General features: G+C 56.0%; 1 protein-coding gene across 1 annotated transcript in view; it reads left to right on the forward strand.

The window, feature by feature from the left end:
- Positions 1-15,812, forward strand: part of PHKA1 (phosphorylase kinase regulatory subunit alpha 1) — a 16,254-nt gene extending 442 nt beyond the window's left edge. Inside the window, exons 2-33 of the mRNA XM_010715140.1 lie at positions 6-206; positions 539-586; positions 1,044-1,212; positions 1,463-1,545; positions 1,697-1,777; positions 1,957-2,055; positions 2,134-2,280; positions 2,584-2,637; positions 3,426-3,548; positions 3,657-3,752; positions 4,091-4,198; positions 4,402-4,480; positions 4,892-5,026; positions 5,966-6,075; positions 6,253-6,397; positions 7,294-7,372; positions 7,799-7,974; positions 9,625-9,801; positions 10,152-10,246; positions 10,458-10,597; positions 10,735-10,891; positions 11,006-11,085; positions 11,213-11,291; positions 11,364-11,493; positions 11,717-11,818; positions 12,192-12,307; positions 12,640-12,675; positions 13,570-13,599; positions 13,866-14,036; positions 14,550-14,603; positions 14,727-14,927; positions 15,115-15,812. Coding sequence (XP_010713442.1) covers positions 6-206; positions 539-586; positions 1,044-1,212; positions 1,463-1,545; positions 1,697-1,777; positions 1,957-2,055; positions 2,134-2,280; positions 2,584-2,637; positions 3,426-3,548; positions 3,657-3,752; positions 4,091-4,198; positions 4,402-4,480; positions 4,892-5,026; positions 5,966-6,075; positions 6,253-6,397; positions 7,294-7,372; positions 7,799-7,974; positions 9,625-9,801; positions 10,152-10,246; positions 10,458-10,597; positions 10,735-10,891; positions 11,006-11,085; positions 11,213-11,291; positions 11,364-11,493; positions 11,717-11,818; positions 12,192-12,307; positions 12,640-12,675; positions 13,570-13,599; positions 13,866-14,036; positions 14,550-14,603; positions 14,727-14,927; positions 15,115-15,288 — 3,675 coding nt within the window. The 3' untranslated portion in view covers positions 15,289-15,812. The remainder of the gene's footprint in view (positions 1-5; positions 207-538; positions 587-1,043; positions 1,213-1,462; positions 1,546-1,696; positions 1,778-1,956; positions 2,056-2,133; positions 2,281-2,583; positions 2,638-3,425; positions 3,549-3,656; positions 3,753-4,090; positions 4,199-4,401; positions 4,481-4,891; positions 5,027-5,965; positions 6,076-6,252; positions 6,398-7,293; positions 7,373-7,798; positions 7,975-9,624; positions 9,802-10,151; positions 10,247-10,457; positions 10,598-10,734; positions 10,892-11,005; positions 11,086-11,212; positions 11,292-11,363; positions 11,494-11,716; positions 11,819-12,191; positions 12,308-12,639; positions 12,676-13,569; positions 13,600-13,865; positions 14,037-14,549; positions 14,604-14,726; positions 14,928-15,114) is intronic.
- Positions 15,813-16,004: the final 192 nt, after the last annotated feature.

The raw sequence follows: 16,004 nt of genomic DNA on the forward strand, positions 1-16,004 counted from the left end.
CCGAGCCGCCTCCCTCCTCTCCGACCCCCGCTTCTCGCCGTCCGCAGGACGCCGTGACCGGGCTGCTGCCCGCCAGCGCCGATCACCGCGATGCCTGGGTCCGCGATAACGTCTACAGCATCCTGGCCGTCTGGGGGCTGGGCCTGGCGTACCGTAAGAACGCCGACCGCGATGAGGACAAGGCGAAGGCCTACGAGCTGGAGCAGGTGGGGGCCGGGGGGCTTCGGGGTGAGGAGGGCAGCTGGACGCCGGGGCGGTGCTGGCTGCCCGCTTGTCTGCTGCTCCGGCGGTGATTCGGGCCAGCTGGGAGCTCCTTCTCCTTTTCCTTCCCCTTCCCCCCAGCGCAGCACTTCGGCCCTGCTGACGGCCGTAAGCGCTTTCTTTGCGTTGCTTGCCTGCATAGCAAGGGCTGCGGTTAGCGGGGGCTCTGGTTACAGGCAGCACCGCTGATCTGCAAAGGTCAGCCACCAGCTGGTCCTGAGTCAGGGCTTCTCTTTGCTATCCAGAGATTAACGAGGCTGCTTTCCTTTCCTTGCAGAGCGTGGTGAAGCTGATGAGGGGGCTGCTCCAGTGCATGATGAGACAGGTAGGAGCCAGGGGAGAGCTGAGTGGTCACTTCAGAGCCCACCGGGATCACCAGCCTCAGCTTTCCTCAACGAGGGGGGGGGGTGACCTCCTTTCAGAAAGACTTAATAAGCCCTGACTGGATGTCAGTCCTCCAGAGATGGTTCCAGTGCCATGGGCTAGAGGCCAGTGAAGTCTTGTGCCAATTGCTCCCTGTCTTCTGGCCTGGCTGGCCGGTGACTGTTCTCCCTGAGCGCATTCGGGGTGATCCTTTTCTCTCCCTGTGCTGCAAACATGGCTGTGTACCCTTCAACCATTCACTATAGAGACACGAGAGCCTGGGCTTGTGTTCTCAGTGCGTGCAGGGGCTGTGAGATGTGTCCTGCTTCCAGCTGTGTCTCTGCGTGCTGGGTTGGTGGCACGGAGTTTCCCTGTGTTTGGGGTTTGTCAAGCCCCTGCATCCCTTTCCACTTCTCCAGGTGGACAAGGTGGAGGCCTTCAAGTACAGCCAGAGCACTCGGGACTGCCTGCATGCCAAGTACAACACCCACACCTGTGCCACTGTGGTGGGAGACCATGAGTGGGGGCACCTGCAGTTGGATGCCACCTCCCTCTACCTGCTCATGCTGGCGCAGATGACAGCCTCAGGTGGGATGCCATTTGGAAACCTGTATCTCGAGGGATTGAGGCACGTGACGTGGAGGGGGTTGAGGTGTTTTGGGGCTCTCTATACAGATCTGTGGCTCTGCTCCTGAGTGTTGCAGGGACACAACCTGCTAGGTGGGATGGGAGTGAGGATGTGGCCCCAAAGGGTGTGTGAGTAAGAGGGGGGCTGGCTTCTACTGCCCCTTCCTAGAGATGCCTGAGGACTAACATGAATTCTTCCCTGCTGCTTCAGGTCTCCACATAATTCACAGCCTGGATGAAGTCAACTTCATCCAGAACCTCGTCTTCTACATCGAAGCAGCCTATAAGACAGCGGTGGGTAGCTTGAGGCCTTTGCCAGGGAAGAGAATTGTGCCTGGAGGGTGGAGGTAGTGGGTAGAACCGCTCAGAAGCTTGCTGGGAGCACTGCCAGAGGGTGAGATTCTATGAGTATTCGGGCATGACACAAACTGCTACCTCTCCGCAGGACTTTGGGATATGGGAACGTGGGGACAAGACGAACCGGGGGATCACTGAGTTGAATGCCAGCTCTGTCGGCATGGCCAAGGTGAGCTGTGGAGAGGAGATGTGGTCATTCTTTGGCTGTGGGTGCTTTGCAGTCTTTGCAGGATGCAGGGGTGTGTTTGCATCTCTTCTTTGTTTAAAACTGGTCAATGGGGCTGGCATGGTGTGAGAGCTCTTACGATAAGTAGAGGACTACTGCTCTGAGTCTCACCCTGCTTGCAGGCTGCCCTGGAGGCCCTAGATGAGCTGGATCTCTTTGGAGCAAAGGGAGGCCCACAGTCTGTGATTCGGGTGCTGTCAGATGAGGTGCAGCACTGCCAGGTGAGGGCTGTGCATGCAGTCTGACGGCGTTGCAGTGTGAATAGTGGCATCTAAACCTCTTTCCTTCCATTTGCTCAGTCCATCCTCCACTCGATGCTGCCGAGGGCCTCCTCATCCAAGGAGGTGGATGCCAGCGTGCTCTCTGTCATCTCCTACCCAGCCTTTGCTGTGGAGGACAGTGAGCTGGTGGAAATTACCAAGCAAGAGATCATCACAAAGCTGCAGGTGAGCAGCTCTGCCCTCTTCACCCTTCCTGGGAGACAGTTCAAAGCCTGCAATCCTTTTCTCCCCCAAAATGTGCTTGGGGAGGGGGTGCTGGACCTGTTCTCTCCCAGTCTCTGTGACCTGTGCTGGGGGTGTGCAAAGAAGCGGTGCTGCGTGCTGTCACAGTAGGGCTGTGATTGTGGTGCCTGAGCACTGTGCGACTGTGTGAAGGGGGTTCTTGGGCAGAGAATTCACTTTTACAGCGAAGGTAGAAGGTATCTGACGCTGTTCCTCCTGCTCAGCTCCTCTTCCCTTCTCTCCCAGGGGCGCTACGGCTGCTGCCGCTTCCTCCGTGATGGATACAGGACCCCCAAAGAGGTGAGTGTTCCCAGTCTGCCACCTGCTGTGACTGTGGTGCTGAGGAGAGACTGTCCTGGGTTACGTTCTTAGCACCCTGGATGCAGTGCGAAGGCTGTTTTGGGGAGCGCTGCAATGATGAGAGCTCTTTGATCCAGACAGTATCATGGCAGGGCTGCCCAAAATTCCACAGCCCACTGCAGAGGTGTGGCACATCCCTCCCGTGCCCAGATAAGCAGAGTCTGGCTTTGCCTGCATCCTGGGGCTGGTGATGTGGCATATCTCTGAGGCTGGGGAAAATGGGACTGCCATCCCACACGGAACCCTGCAGAGGTCAACCTGTGGGTCTTGATGAGCCCTGTGGAAACACGAGGCTGTTTTTATCTCTCCTGGGCCAGCAAACAGCTCGCGTGCTGCGATGCTTGACTCTAGGAGTCAAGGAAGGAGGGAAAACAAGGACAATTATGTAAGTGACAGGCATAAAAGTAGAAAATGGCACTTGGAATGTTAAATATCCAGCTGGTGGGGCCCATGATCTGCTGGGCTCCTTTGGCTGTGCATCAGCTAGAGTGTTCCTGGGTGGTTCTCCTTTGCTGTGCTTCTCCAGCCCTGAGAATCCCTGGCAGCAGGTGTGGCTGGGGCTCTCCAGAGCTCTCCAGTCTGACATTCCCCAGTGCTCGTGAGCTTTGCCACTGTTTGGTTAACCTGCATCCACAGAGTGAGGGTGTTTGAGATGGGGGTCTTGGGGGTGGTCATGATTCTGAGGGAACCCTGCAACCACCCGCCTTGCTTTTGTGGCCCTTCTGCAGGATCCCAACCGCTCCTACTACGAACCTGCAGAGCTGAAGCTCTTTGAGAACATCGAGTGTGAGTGGCCTTTGTTCTGGACATACCTGATCATTGATGGGATTTTCAGTGGAAACGTGGAGCAGGTAAGGGAGGCAGGACCCAGCAGGCCGGGGGAAATGAGTCCTGGGCATTTGGGTGTGTGGAGAAGGGCACAGGGAGGCCTGCCCTGATGCTCTCTGCTCCCTCCCCAGGTGCAGGAGTACCGGGAGGCCCTTGAGGGGATTCTCATCAAGGGGAAGAATGGGGTGCGCCTGGTGCCAGAGCTGTACAGTGTCCCACCAGACAAGGTGAGCTACCTGAGCTGCTAACAGGGTCAGTGAGCAGAGAATGTCCCATTGCTATGTGATTTGGTTTTAACCACTATTATCCAGAATCAAATAGCAGTTTCTACGTGGAAACTTACTTAGAAAAGGTGTGATATGGATCTGTTAAAACAAAAAAAAAGCACAACCTAAACACCCATAAAATAAATTACTTATTTTCCTCAAAGCTTATCTTGCCCCCATATGTAAGTGTTCTGTGCTGACAGTCTGCTGGTGCATTGGCAGATTTTTAAGTGCGGCGTTGATATTTCCTTCAGCATCCCATGTCTGTGGGTCCCTTGCTGACCTGGCTTCTCTTCCAGGTGGATGAGGAATACAACAACCCCCACACTGTGGACAGGATACCCATGGGCAAGCTGCCTCTCATGTGGGGCCAGTCCCTCTACATCCTGGGCTGCCTGATGGCTGAGGTACGGTCACCTCTGGTGCTAGGGGAGCTGGGTGGGCTGGACTTTGAGCTCAAAGGACAAATGCTGCCACTCTGCCACCTGCCGTGGGGAAGCTGTCACCTCCATTCCCTGGGATTTCTTAAAGATGGGCTGCTGGTGGGCTTTACCCTCTCTGCTCAGCCTGTGAGATCTTTATCTCCTCGTGCCTTTTCTTTTTCCCTCAGGGATTTCTAGCTCCTGGTGAAATCGATCCCCTCAACCGCCGCTTTGCGACTGTCCCCAAACCCGACGTGGTGGTGCAAGGTGAGGGAAAGGGACCGGTTCCAAATTTTTCCATGGGACAGTGCCCTCTCAGTGTTTGGCTGTGGGATGGTTCTGCTCGCCGGCACAGCCATGGCACAGCCACACCTCAGCCTTGGCAGCAAGATGTAAGATGCAGTGCTGGGCTTTCTGCTGGACCCTGCATTGCCCCAGGGAAATGTCACCTGCTGCAGTCTCCATTGCAGAAGATGAAAACTGGGCACATCCTCCCACTGCTCATCTGGGTGTAACAAGTGTTATGGGAGCAAGACGGAGCTCTGGTCCCCAGAGGGGCCTCCCAGACAGCTGCCCCTGCCTGTGCATCTTGCATGTGTCCAGAAAGACCACGGGCAGTGATGTCTCACCCATCTTCCTCTGAAAGTGTGCTCTGAGCCTGCTGTCTTCTCTCCTCAGTGTGCATCCTCGCAGAGACAGAGGGGATCAAGGCTATTCTGAGGAAGGAGGGCATCCATGTGGAGACTGTGGCCGATGTTTACCCCATCAGAGTGCAACCTGCTCGCATCCTCAGCCACATCTACGCTCGCCTGGGTGAGCTGCAAGTTCCTGTAGAAAAAAAGAGTGCAGAAGTTGCTGTCCCATCCTGTGTGTAGATGCTGATGTCCTGCCCTGCTCCTTTCTGCCTGGTTGTTCAGGGCTTTTCTGTTCCTGGGCCTGCAATGCTGCTTCTGTGCGAGAGGAGCAGGGGTGGCTTTGGCATTGCAGTTTCGCAGTCGCCTCACTCTGAGTGGTGCTATGTGGAGTGGATGTGCTATGAGCAAGATCACCCAAATCTCAGTGAGGGAGGCCAGCTAGGTCCCAGGGAAGGGTCTCCTGTCCGAGTCTTTAGGCCAGAAAGGATGGCTCTTCCTGGAGGGAAGGCAGGCTGTGAAGGGAGAGCGTGTTGAAATCTGCGTGCTCGTTCCCTGATACTGCATATCCTCAGGCACAGGGAGTGTTGTGCAGGAGCTGGAGATCCAGCCTTGGCCAAGGGAGAAACCTGACCTGCCCCAAGCTGTGGGTGCTGGCTAATTTAAGCCACTGAAAGGCCAAGTATGACATGGGCAAAAGGGGCAGGGGAGCCACCTAGCAACTGCTGGGACTTTTCCCGTGTGGTGATGCAGCTACTCTAGAAGTCATCTAGGAGCAATGGGGACACTGACAGAGCTGTTACCTTTGGGGTCTAGCCCTGCACAGTGGGGGCAACCCTGCACCAGCTTCTGACATTCTCAAGGACCTGGAGGTGCAGCATGTTGCTGAGGTCAGGGTTATTTGTGTGGCTCTGGTTCCAGCGAGAGTCCTTGGGCAGGGCCATGGGCCAGAATATTGCTGTCACTTTGAGCTGTGCCAGCTGGATGCAGAGCCATGGGGTGCTCGACACAAGCAAGCCTTTTCCTCCTGGCTGGTAGCACAGAAGCCTTCTGCCTTTTGACACCACTTTCCTTTTTGAGAGGACTTGAAGAAAATGTTACAAAACCTTATCTTCCCCAGGTCGCAACAAGCAGATGAGCTTGACGGGACGGCCCTACCGGCACATGGGTGTGATTGGGACCTCCAAGCTCTACAACATTAGGAAGAACATCTTTGCCTTCACCCCACAGGTGAGTGGCATCGTATGCGCTTGTTAGCAGCTGCCACACTGTGTAAATGGATGGGAAGTTTGTCCACTGGCTGAGCACTCAAATTGGTCTCAGGAGTGGCTGATGGGAAGACATGGGTGGCTCCAGAGCAACCTGGTGGCTGTGAAAGGGTGTTCATGTCTCCTGCTCTCCCTGCAGTTCATAGACCAGCAGCAGTTCTACCTGGCGCTTGACAGCAAGATGATTGTGGAGATGCTGAGGACAGACCTCTCATACCTCTGCAGCCGCTGGAGGATGACTGGGCGGCCCACCATCACCTTCCCTGTCTCTCACACCATGCTCGGTATGGATCCTCCAACCTCCTCTGTGGGAGAATAGGGGTGGTGGATGGGGGCAGCCTGGGTAATGGGGACGCAGCGGGGCTGGATCAGTCAACAGCATCCTGTAAAGAGCTCGCTGCTCAAAGGAGTCACGCTGAGTTGGCAGCCATCCGGTAGCCAGCAGGGCTACCTGCCAAGCACCAGTGCCTGAAGCTCAAGGCAGGTTTGTTGGCATGGAAGTATGTCGTCTCCAGGCAGCTAGGCCTGTTTGGGAAGCCTTCTGAGAGCAAGACAAGAAATAATTCCCGTGTAAAAATGTTCTTGGGGCTCTTCCTGCATCGTGACTCTTCACCAAGGCTAACCACCCCTCAAAGCCTTTCTTAAATGTCAAGGAGGGGAAAACAGAAAACCAAAAGGAGCAGAAAGCTGCACACTGGCTCCTCTGCAAACTGGCTTCTCTGGAGCAGCCTTCTCTTCCCCGTGAGCCAGCACTCCATGCTGCCTTCAGGCCTTTTTGATTTTCCTTGTGTACTTGAAGTTCCCTTGGGTGTTGATTGTGTTTGCTGTAGTGTCTTTTGCCCTGAACAGCAGCACCCCAACACTTCGACAGCACCCTGAAAGCCAGGGGGGGAGCAGGGGGCTGTTTGGATTGCTGCTGTCTGGTGCTACCGGCTTCAGGGTGAAATCCCAGGGGCCTGCAGTGCGTCCCAGCCTGATTTTGCTGGTTATCCAGCCTAGACAGTCATGAATTTCCCTTTTTGGGTGGTGCTGTTGGTGCCACCGCCTGGCTGCACACCCCAGAGCAAGGGTCTGGCTGCTGTCGTGGCGCTTTGCATGTCTGAATGCCCACCTGGTCCTGTGTTACTGGAAGCCTGTTTGTGTAGGAGAGCCTGACTGCCTGTGTCTCTGTTCCCGACAGATGATACGGGCAGCAGCATACACCCCACGGTGCTGGCAACTCTACGGAAGCTGCAGGACGGGTATTTTGGTGGTGCAAGGTGAGTGCATCTTCTTGGGGTGCAGGAGGGAACAGGACTGGTGTCCTACCTGAGTGTGGCTGTATGGGAACAAGCTCTGCCTGAGCACTGACTGTTAGGGCATAGGCTGTGGAGGATATGTTGGGATGTGCTGGGCTGTGAGTGCACCCTTGGGCTACAGTCCCAACTGAGGAGGTACAAGAGAGGACGCCTCTCCTTGTGCCATCGAATCCATGGCTGTAGGACCCCTCTGATAGCTTTTGGCAGCCTTTCCATATCCACACGCGCCTGGAGGAACTGCAAACAGCTAAAGCAGACATTGAGAGATGCGTGTGCTCCCAGACAAGCCTTTCTATCCCTGCTGAGGGACTGCCCTGCATCCAGGAGGCAAGCCAAGGGCGCTGCCTCCCCCTTCCTCTCTGTGTGACCTCCCCTCCTTTCGCCCAGGATCCAGACGGGTAAGTTGTCGGAGTTCCTGACAACGTCGTGCCGAACGCACCTCAGCTTCATGGACCCTGGGCCGGAGGGTAAGGTCTTTGCCAACGGCTACAAGCTCGGCCTTGACAGCTTTGAGGAGCTAGACCCTGAGGAGTGGCTGCATGGCTTGCAGTTTGCAGAGGATGGTAAGGGGGAACAGGCCAGTCGCTACTGTGGTGTGCAAAACACTGAACTCTCCCTTAAACCATTAGTGTCCCACCTCCCTGTGAGCAGCTGCCACCGTGTTTCTGCACCCATCTGACCCTCTGCCAATTAACCCCATCTGAGTGATGCTCACCGTGACGTTAGTGGGGTGGCGGGGCTGGGTGAACGGAGGTGGCTGTTGCAGCCCCTCAGCAGTGGGATTTCCCAGCCAAACAGGGCTGAGGATGGGGGATGTGGCTGTAGCACAGAGGATGTTCCTGAACAAGCCACCCCAACCTCCATAGGCTGTTGCGTGGGGAAGAGACGAAGGCTCGGCAACCTGCCTCTGTCCTGGAGATTTGGCTGAAGATGTTTGGTGTGGTCAGCACATGTGATGGTGCAGAAGGTGATTGTACAGTGCCCGAGGTATCCCTGGCTCCCCAGGCAGTCTCTGGGTGGTATTATCACAAAATCTTTGGGCCTTTCTGGACAGGGTGGCTCCAGTGCGTGCCAGATTGAGGCCTTGCTGCCTCGTGGGGGCTGTGGCCCATCACAACGTGACGGACCCCCCTGCTCCGAGACCACGGAAGGATGCAGGTTTTGCTGCTCCCCTTGCAAGCAGTCCTAGACATGTTCTCCTCCTGTGAGACCCAGTGATGGTCATTTTCCCAGCCTTCCCATCGATCTGCTCTGCTGCTGCTCCTGGAGCCAACATTTCCACTGCTGCAGCTCTGAATGTTTACTTCTCTTGCATGGCTGCATCATGCACACTTTGCAGTTGCACTGCTTCATGCTGCAGCTTTGCAGGCTGCAGCCAAGCTCCTCCGAAGTGTCTGCTTCCCCCTACCCCCAGCAAGAAGTGGGGTCTGCCTGGCCACCGTGTCCACTTTGGCCTTTCTAAAAGATGCTCAGTTTTTCTGCAGGTAGACAGGATGATGTTCTCAAGCCCAATGTCTATCCTGAGGTATTTGTTCATCTTAGCCCCCATGCAGTGAGTGCAGGGCATCCCTATCGGATTTAGGAAGGAGATGCTGTGCTTTCAGCCTTGGATGCTGTCTGTAGTTCTCCTCCTGTAGCAGAAATGCTGCTGGCCCACTGGCTGGAAACGCAGTAACAGATATCTGTTGCATAGCATCACCTCGTGTGGGGCTTCCCCCTCCCTGGGCGTCACTCTTGCTGCTGGGCATTGCTGTTATGTCCTGGCTGAGCAGAGACATAGTCTCTGAGCACTCTCTCTGTGCTGTAGTTAGTGAGTGGTGGCCCTGGTGCTCTCAGCATGGAGCTGGAAACTGGGCAAAGAGCCAGGCAGGAACTGGCAGTTCGTGAAGGAGAGCATGGTGCCCTCCTTTAACTCCTAATTAGAAATAACTCAATTACTAATCAGAAATAACTACTGCAAAACCTACCCTGTCTTGCTCCCATGCTGGAGCCTTGTTGGGGTGAGGCTCTTGCTGTGCTGGGGCAATCCAGATGCTCTCTGCTTGGACAGACAGCGCTGCTGCTGCCTCTGTCTGGTTGGCTCACGGTGCTAGCCCCACGCTGTTGCTCTTTGCAGCCAGCAAAGCTTTGTCCCTGCGGGGACACAGCTGGGGACCTCTGCCCTGGAGTGCCGCGGTGCCCAGTGGCTGAGGCTCTTTTCCTTCCTGTTCCAGCGGACACATACGATGAGGTTGCACAGTACCTGGACCACCTGCTGCAGCGCACGGTTCCCCAGTCGAACCTCCCTCCCACTGCACAGCAAGGAGGGCTGAAGCGCTTCCGTGCTGCCGTCCACACCACCCGTGACCTCATGTCCCTGGCATCCAAGGCCAAGGACCTTCAGGTCCAGAGTGAGTAACTCCAGCATCCTTCACACCTTCTCTTCGTGGTGAGGCTGAAGTGCTTTTCCCATTCATGTGGGATACAGAGTGACCCAGGGCAAAGTGCAGGACAACCCAGCCTTTGCCTGGGCACGTACATCTGCAGTTCATTGTGTTAGTCCTGGCTATGGAGTATCATGGAGCTGGTCCCTCTTGTAAACCCCCAAACATTCCTCTAACCACGTGGGTTTCTCCTGACGTCAGCTCCTCTGCAGTTGCTCCTTGGGGGAGCAGAGGGTGGGTCATGAGCTGGTTTGAGCGAAGTGATGGTGGCGAAGGCTGAGAAATACCTGCACCAACTGACCCTGTCTTTCTTTTAGATGTTGGGATGTACATCCCCAGCAAGATCTTCCAGGCATCCCAGCAGTCAGTAAAGTTGTTGAGCTCACCCCACCAGCATGACCAGGAGGTCAAGGTGAGCCCTTTTCCTCTCTGGCTGGGCTGGCTGAGCACTGCTAGCTTCTCATCTGAAGCCAGAGGATCCTTCTAGGGCTTCATGAGGAAAGCTTGGTCCTTTGTGGTGGTGGGGGGGTGCCCATGGGTGAGCATCTTTGACTCCATGCCTCCCTGCCCTCAGAGCAGGGTGCTGCAGTGCTGACCAGGAGCCTGGCTCTCTCTTCCCCCAGAGCCACACACTCCATGCAGAGATGAACCTGCCCCGCGACGAGGCTGGCAATGTGGACTGCAAGGCATTGGTGGACCAGCTGCGCATCTGCCCCACGCTGCAGGAGCAAGCAGACATCCTCTACATGCTCCACATCCTCAAGTATGGCAAGCTCTGAGACCTGCCTGCACTCTGGGTGCAGAGAGCTGACATGGCCACGCATGTGTCTCAACCTGCTGACCCTGAGCGGTGCTGTGGGATGATTTGATGGCAGTAACCTGGCATCTCCTTCATTGCAGGGGGCCTGAGTGGCACACGGGGCTTGAGAGTGAGCCTGGCCCCACTGTCAAGGAGCTCCTCACTGAGCTGTACGTGCGGGTGGGAGCCACACGCCAGTGGGCTCTGATCCGCTACATCTCTGGCATCCTCAAGAAAAAGGTGGAAGCTTTGGATGAGGTAAGAGCCCTGCTGCTACGCCCTGGTGGGCTGAGGGCATCATCGGCTCCGTCTCCCTCTGCCTTGTGCTGAAGCCCCGAAGCCAGAGCTGATGGTGATCCTTTCTGTCTGCAGGCCTGCACAGCCCTCTTGTCTCACCAGAAGCACTTGACGGTGGGGCTGCCCCCAGAGCCACGTGAGAAGACCATCTCAGCGTGAGTGCTGTACCTCTTTCTTCCCATGCATTCCAGGCTGGGACTGGATGCGAGACAGCCTGTATCTCCTCCGTGGACCAGGAGGGACGCAGGGCTATCTCTTACTTCTCCACCATTCCCTCCTCAGCCCCATCCCCTACGAGGAGCTCGTTCGCCTCATTGACGAAGCCAGTGAGAAGAACCTCAGCGTGTCCATCCTCACCCAGGTGAGAGAGTACACCACAGGTGGGTATGAGCTCTGGCAAGGAGCAGTGGGATGACTGCCCCTGTCTCTCCAGGAGATCATGGTGTACTTGGCTATGTACATCCGCACCCAGCCAGCACTCTTCACTGATATGTTTCGAATCCGCATTGGGCTCATCATCCAGGTGATGGCAACAGAGCTGGCACACTCCCTGCACTGCTCAGGTACGTGCAGTGAGGTTAGTGGGATGGGGGCTATGGTGCTTGGGATCCTGTCAGTCAGGGAGGAGAAATGCCATTAAAAATGGGCAGCTCTCAATGCCAGGATGAGACTGCATGGAAGTGGCAGGGTATATGGTTGGGATTGCTCTTGGGTACCGCCTGATAACAGACTGGGATGCAGGCTGGGAGGGTGAAAGGTGAACGACATTCCAACTCTTCTTCCCAGCTGGAGAAGCCACTGAGAACCTGATGAATCTCAGCCCATCCAATGTGAAGACCCTCCTCTTCCACATCCTCTCCGGCAAGGAATTTGGGGTGGAGAAGAGTGGTGAGTCTCTTGGCGGAGCTGAGAGCGTTTCTGGGCAGAGCTGGGTCCTGGTGCAAAGCGTGGCCAGTTCTGGGCATCCCTTGCTGTGCACAACACTCCCCCCTCTCCTGCCTTTACAGCACAGCTTCTGCACTGCAGTTATCCATGATCTTCAGCAGGATGGTCTCTGGGTGTTGAGCCTATCTGGCTATCGGGTTTTCCTTAGCTTAGTTTTTAGTGTGGTCCAGTCTGAATTGAAGCGGCTCTGTGCTGTAATGCTAGCTGGGGATACAAGGCAAGGCTATGCATAAGTACCAGTGCCATGCAGCAATGAGGGACATCTGTGTCCTGAGAATTAGTACCCACTCCAGACCTCTCTTCTCCTCTCCTCCAGTGCGATCGGTGGACTCGTTGGTCACCACTGCTATCAACGTCTATGATGTGGAAGCTGCTGGGGCCACCAAGACTGAGCGTGCTGGCATCGTCAAGCTGAAAAGTGAGATCAAACAGGTGAGGGCAGGCAGTGCAGACTGCTTCCCCAAAGGTTTGTAGGGGCAAACAAATATAGGACAAGCAAGGTTGATGGGAGAGAGGAAAAGATTTTGTTCCTGGGCTATAGAAAGCTTACAGCTGCCTCCAGAAGCCCCTTTTGGCTCACTCCTGCCCCAGGGGGGATGTGGGGTAAACCCTTTAGTGCAGGAGTTGCTCTGGCAGTGTAGTTTGGGGGGAAGTACAGGCGTGCATGAGAATATGCGGGGGGGGGGGAGTGGGGGGAGGACCATGCAACATCCCTGGTGGGCCCCATCCAGCGACAGAAACTTCATTACCTTCTTCTCTTGCAGCTGGATAAACGTAGGCAATCTCTGACCGGGAGTAAGGTGAAGCCACCTTGGTCCTCCTACAGCCTCAGCTTTTATCTGTCATGCTGCATACCAGGGCAGCTTCTGAGCGTGCATGAGTTAATAAGCTTTCCTAAATGAACCCACTGAGTGAGCTGCTGCTGCAGCAACAAGCTGGCTTCCCTTTTCGTCAGGCTTAGGGTTGCTCTGTTTAGGACAGTGGGGAGGCCTCAGGTCTGGGAAGAGGTCAGCAAAGCTAAATGTGGCCCCGTGGCATTCGGGGAGCTTTCCTTTAAGTGGGATCTGCTATGTTGAGGCCATTGGAGAGGAAGGTGGTGCCCTGGCATTACAATCAGCTGGGAGCTGTGCTGCGTAGCTGCCACAGTCGAATAGATCCCATTATACTGACAACAAATGCTGAACAGGGTGGCACGTGTCTCCACTGCCACAACCCAGCGGTGGCCATACCAGGACACTGACTCGTGATACTGGATCCCATCATCTGTACTTCCTCTCAATCTCACACCAGACAAGTGCCTCCTCTGGGGCTTTGCTTTTGTTTAGCTGTGGGCCTGGCCTATGGGGACCAGGTTGATGCAGCAGCTGCAACGTGAGGCCTGGTGTCACAGAGGGACCGCACACATGGCAAGGACTGTCCCCCACCTGCTGCTGGCCCTCCTGAGACTAAATTTGTGCCCATGCCAGCAGAGCAATCGCAGCCCTGCTTCTCCTCCAGTGCAGTCCTTCCCCTGATGCTAACATGAGACTTTCTGCATTTTTGCCTCTGAAAACTTCTCAATGTCCAGCTAACCACAGCCCCTGGGATAACTGCTCTGCGGCCTGAGCTTGGTCCGTGCTGCTGCTGCTCTGCTCATCGTGATTGCTGCCTTGCGTCGGCACTATTTGATTTATATCTCTCCCTTTCTCTTGCAGTCTGTAGACGGTGACCTACTGGGCTCTCTGGTAACCTGCGTTTGTTGTCCGTGTGGGGGGGGTTTGTCATGCTTTGTGGCTGCAGAAAGGAGCAGTGCTCCAGCTGGGGGTGCTGCCCTCCAGGCTGCGGGGAGCTGGGGCTGCGGGGAGGGCTCTGTTGGTGGCAGCTCTGTTGGTGGCAGCTCTGCCCCAGGAACCAGGCTGGGTGGGCACAAGCTCTCAGGCAGCAGTGTGCTGTGCTCTCGTTGGGTATTTAACCCTGCAGCAGTTTCTTTTCTGCTCATTTGTCTGGCTAGTCCACTGGACAATCAGAGCTGGTGGACAAAGGCTCCTTTTCAAGCTTGCTGAAAGACCAGAGCAGTAAGGACAGCCGGCAGGGCCAGTGGAAGCGGAGACGGCGACTGGATGGGGCTCTGAACCGTGTCCCCTTGGGTTTCTACCAGAAAGTCTGGAAGGTGCTGCAGAAGGTGAGCTGGATGTCCACACATGAGCCTATGGTCCCCAGATACTTGCCTTCCTAAGGGAAACCGGGCACCGATCACTTATCCCTGAGGTTGTGTTGGTATGTGCTTTATGAAGAAGGCTTTCAGCTGGCCCTGGAAAGCTGGGGAAGAGCTGGAGTTGCCTTGTAGGCATGCAGCACCTACTTCACCCTGTCCTTACCCTTGCAGAAAGGGGCTTGGTCTGCTGAGGAGCCTTACGTGTTGGGCAGGGCTGTGAGCTCTGGGAACCTGGTGTTGAGATCACATCTGAGGCAGCTCTGGGCGCTGCTAAACCTCAGCATAGTAAACCAGGCAGCAGAGCCTTGTGCTATGTGTGGGAGTGCTCTGGGTGATGCCAAACTGGTGTTAAAGGAGTGATAGATTGGAGGCAGGAGGTGGAGATGGGGCCCGTGGGCAGCATGCAGTGACGTTCAGCTGGGAATGAGGGTGCAGTGCTGCTCCAGGCTGTAACTGTGGTCTCTACATCTTGTTCTGCAGTGCCATGGTCTTTCCGTGGAGGGCTTTGTTCTCCCCTCTTCAACAACCAGAGAGGTAGGTTTACCAGGTGGGGAACAGGATGGGTGCGAGGCCACTCTGGATGAATGCCCAGCCTGGCTCAGGATTTGTGCTGATGATAACAGCGCTCTATGTGCATTTCTTCCTGCCTCTGTGCAGATGACCCCAGGGGAAATGAAGTTTGCTGTGCACGTGGAGTCTGTTCTCAACCGTGTCCCCCAGCCAGAGTACCGGCAGCTGCTGGTAGAGACGATCTTGGTGCTCACCATGCTGGTGGATGTGGAGGTGCACACCATGGGAGGCATCATACCTGTGGAAAAGATCCTGCACGCAGCCAATGACCTCTTCTATGAGGAGCAGGTAGGGGCTGCATGTTGCGCCCAGACTACTTAGGGGTCAGTCAGCCACGCTGAGGTCCCGCCTGTTGTCCTCATGGGGCACAGCAACAATGCAGCATCCTCCTCCCTTTGCATCGAGTGTGGGGTGCAAGCTAGCAGGCGGCAGCCCTTCTTAATGCTTCTGTTCTCCTTTCCCATCCAAAATCCAGAAGGCCCTGGGTGCTGACGACCAGATGCTGGAGAAGGATCCCTCGACGGGCATTTGTGACCTGCTGTACGACAGCGCACCGAGCGGCCGCTTCGGCACCATGACCTACCTGTCCAAGTCAGTGGCCCTGCACCTGTACGACCTCCTGCCCGGAGATGGCTGTGCCATGCAGTAGATCTCTCTGCTCTTGTCCCCACGCTGTGGACTCCTCGAGAGGCATTGATGCACACTGCTTTCAGCCGCGGACCTTCGGGCTGTGTGCGTGGCGATGTTGCCTGGCCTCGTGCTGGGAGCTGTCAGGGAAGGGCTGAGCTCACAGCCCTGCCTTCTGCTCCGACCCGCCTTAGGGCTGGGGGTCAGGAGGGACCCCCGATGCTGTTCTCCTGCCAGATTGGAGGGTTTTAACCTGTTCTGTGCTGCTTTTCCCTCCAAATGTGCAGGGTTTAGTCTAGTGTCCTGCTAGGGATAGTGCTGCTGGACTGAGGGGAGCACACCATGCCATCCCCACACTTTTTATCCCCTTTTATTTATGGTGGGGGAAGCAGTTTCACGTGTGTTTTTTGACCTCTGGGTCTGTGTTGCCTTAATGCTGCAGGCCTCGGGCCTTTTTTAACAAAAGTCACATTTTTCAAACGAAACAAAACAACAAAAAGTTCATTCGTGCTGTGTGGGAGTCCGCAATAAAACGTCTCCAGCACCCGTGTGCGCAGTGCGTCTCTCATTGGGCCGGCCGAGGGCCGTGGGCCGCCATGTTAGCGGGCCTAGATGGGAGGACTACATCTCCCAGCGTGCCTCGCGCGGCAGCAGCGCTTCCCAGCACGCCCCGCGGGCGGACTACAGCTCCCGGCGTGCCCCGCAGCGGCGAGGCCGGGCGGCCCGGCCCGGTGTGGC

The sequence above is a fragment of the Meleagris gallopavo genome, chromosome 9 (assembly GCF_000146605.3).
Source record: "Meleagris gallopavo isolate NT-WF06-2002-E0010 breed Aviagen turkey brand Nicholas breeding stock chromosome 9, Turkey_5.1, whole genome shotgun sequence".
Lineage (NCBI taxonomy): Eukaryota > Metazoa > Chordata > Aves > Galliformes > Phasianidae > Meleagris > Meleagris gallopavo.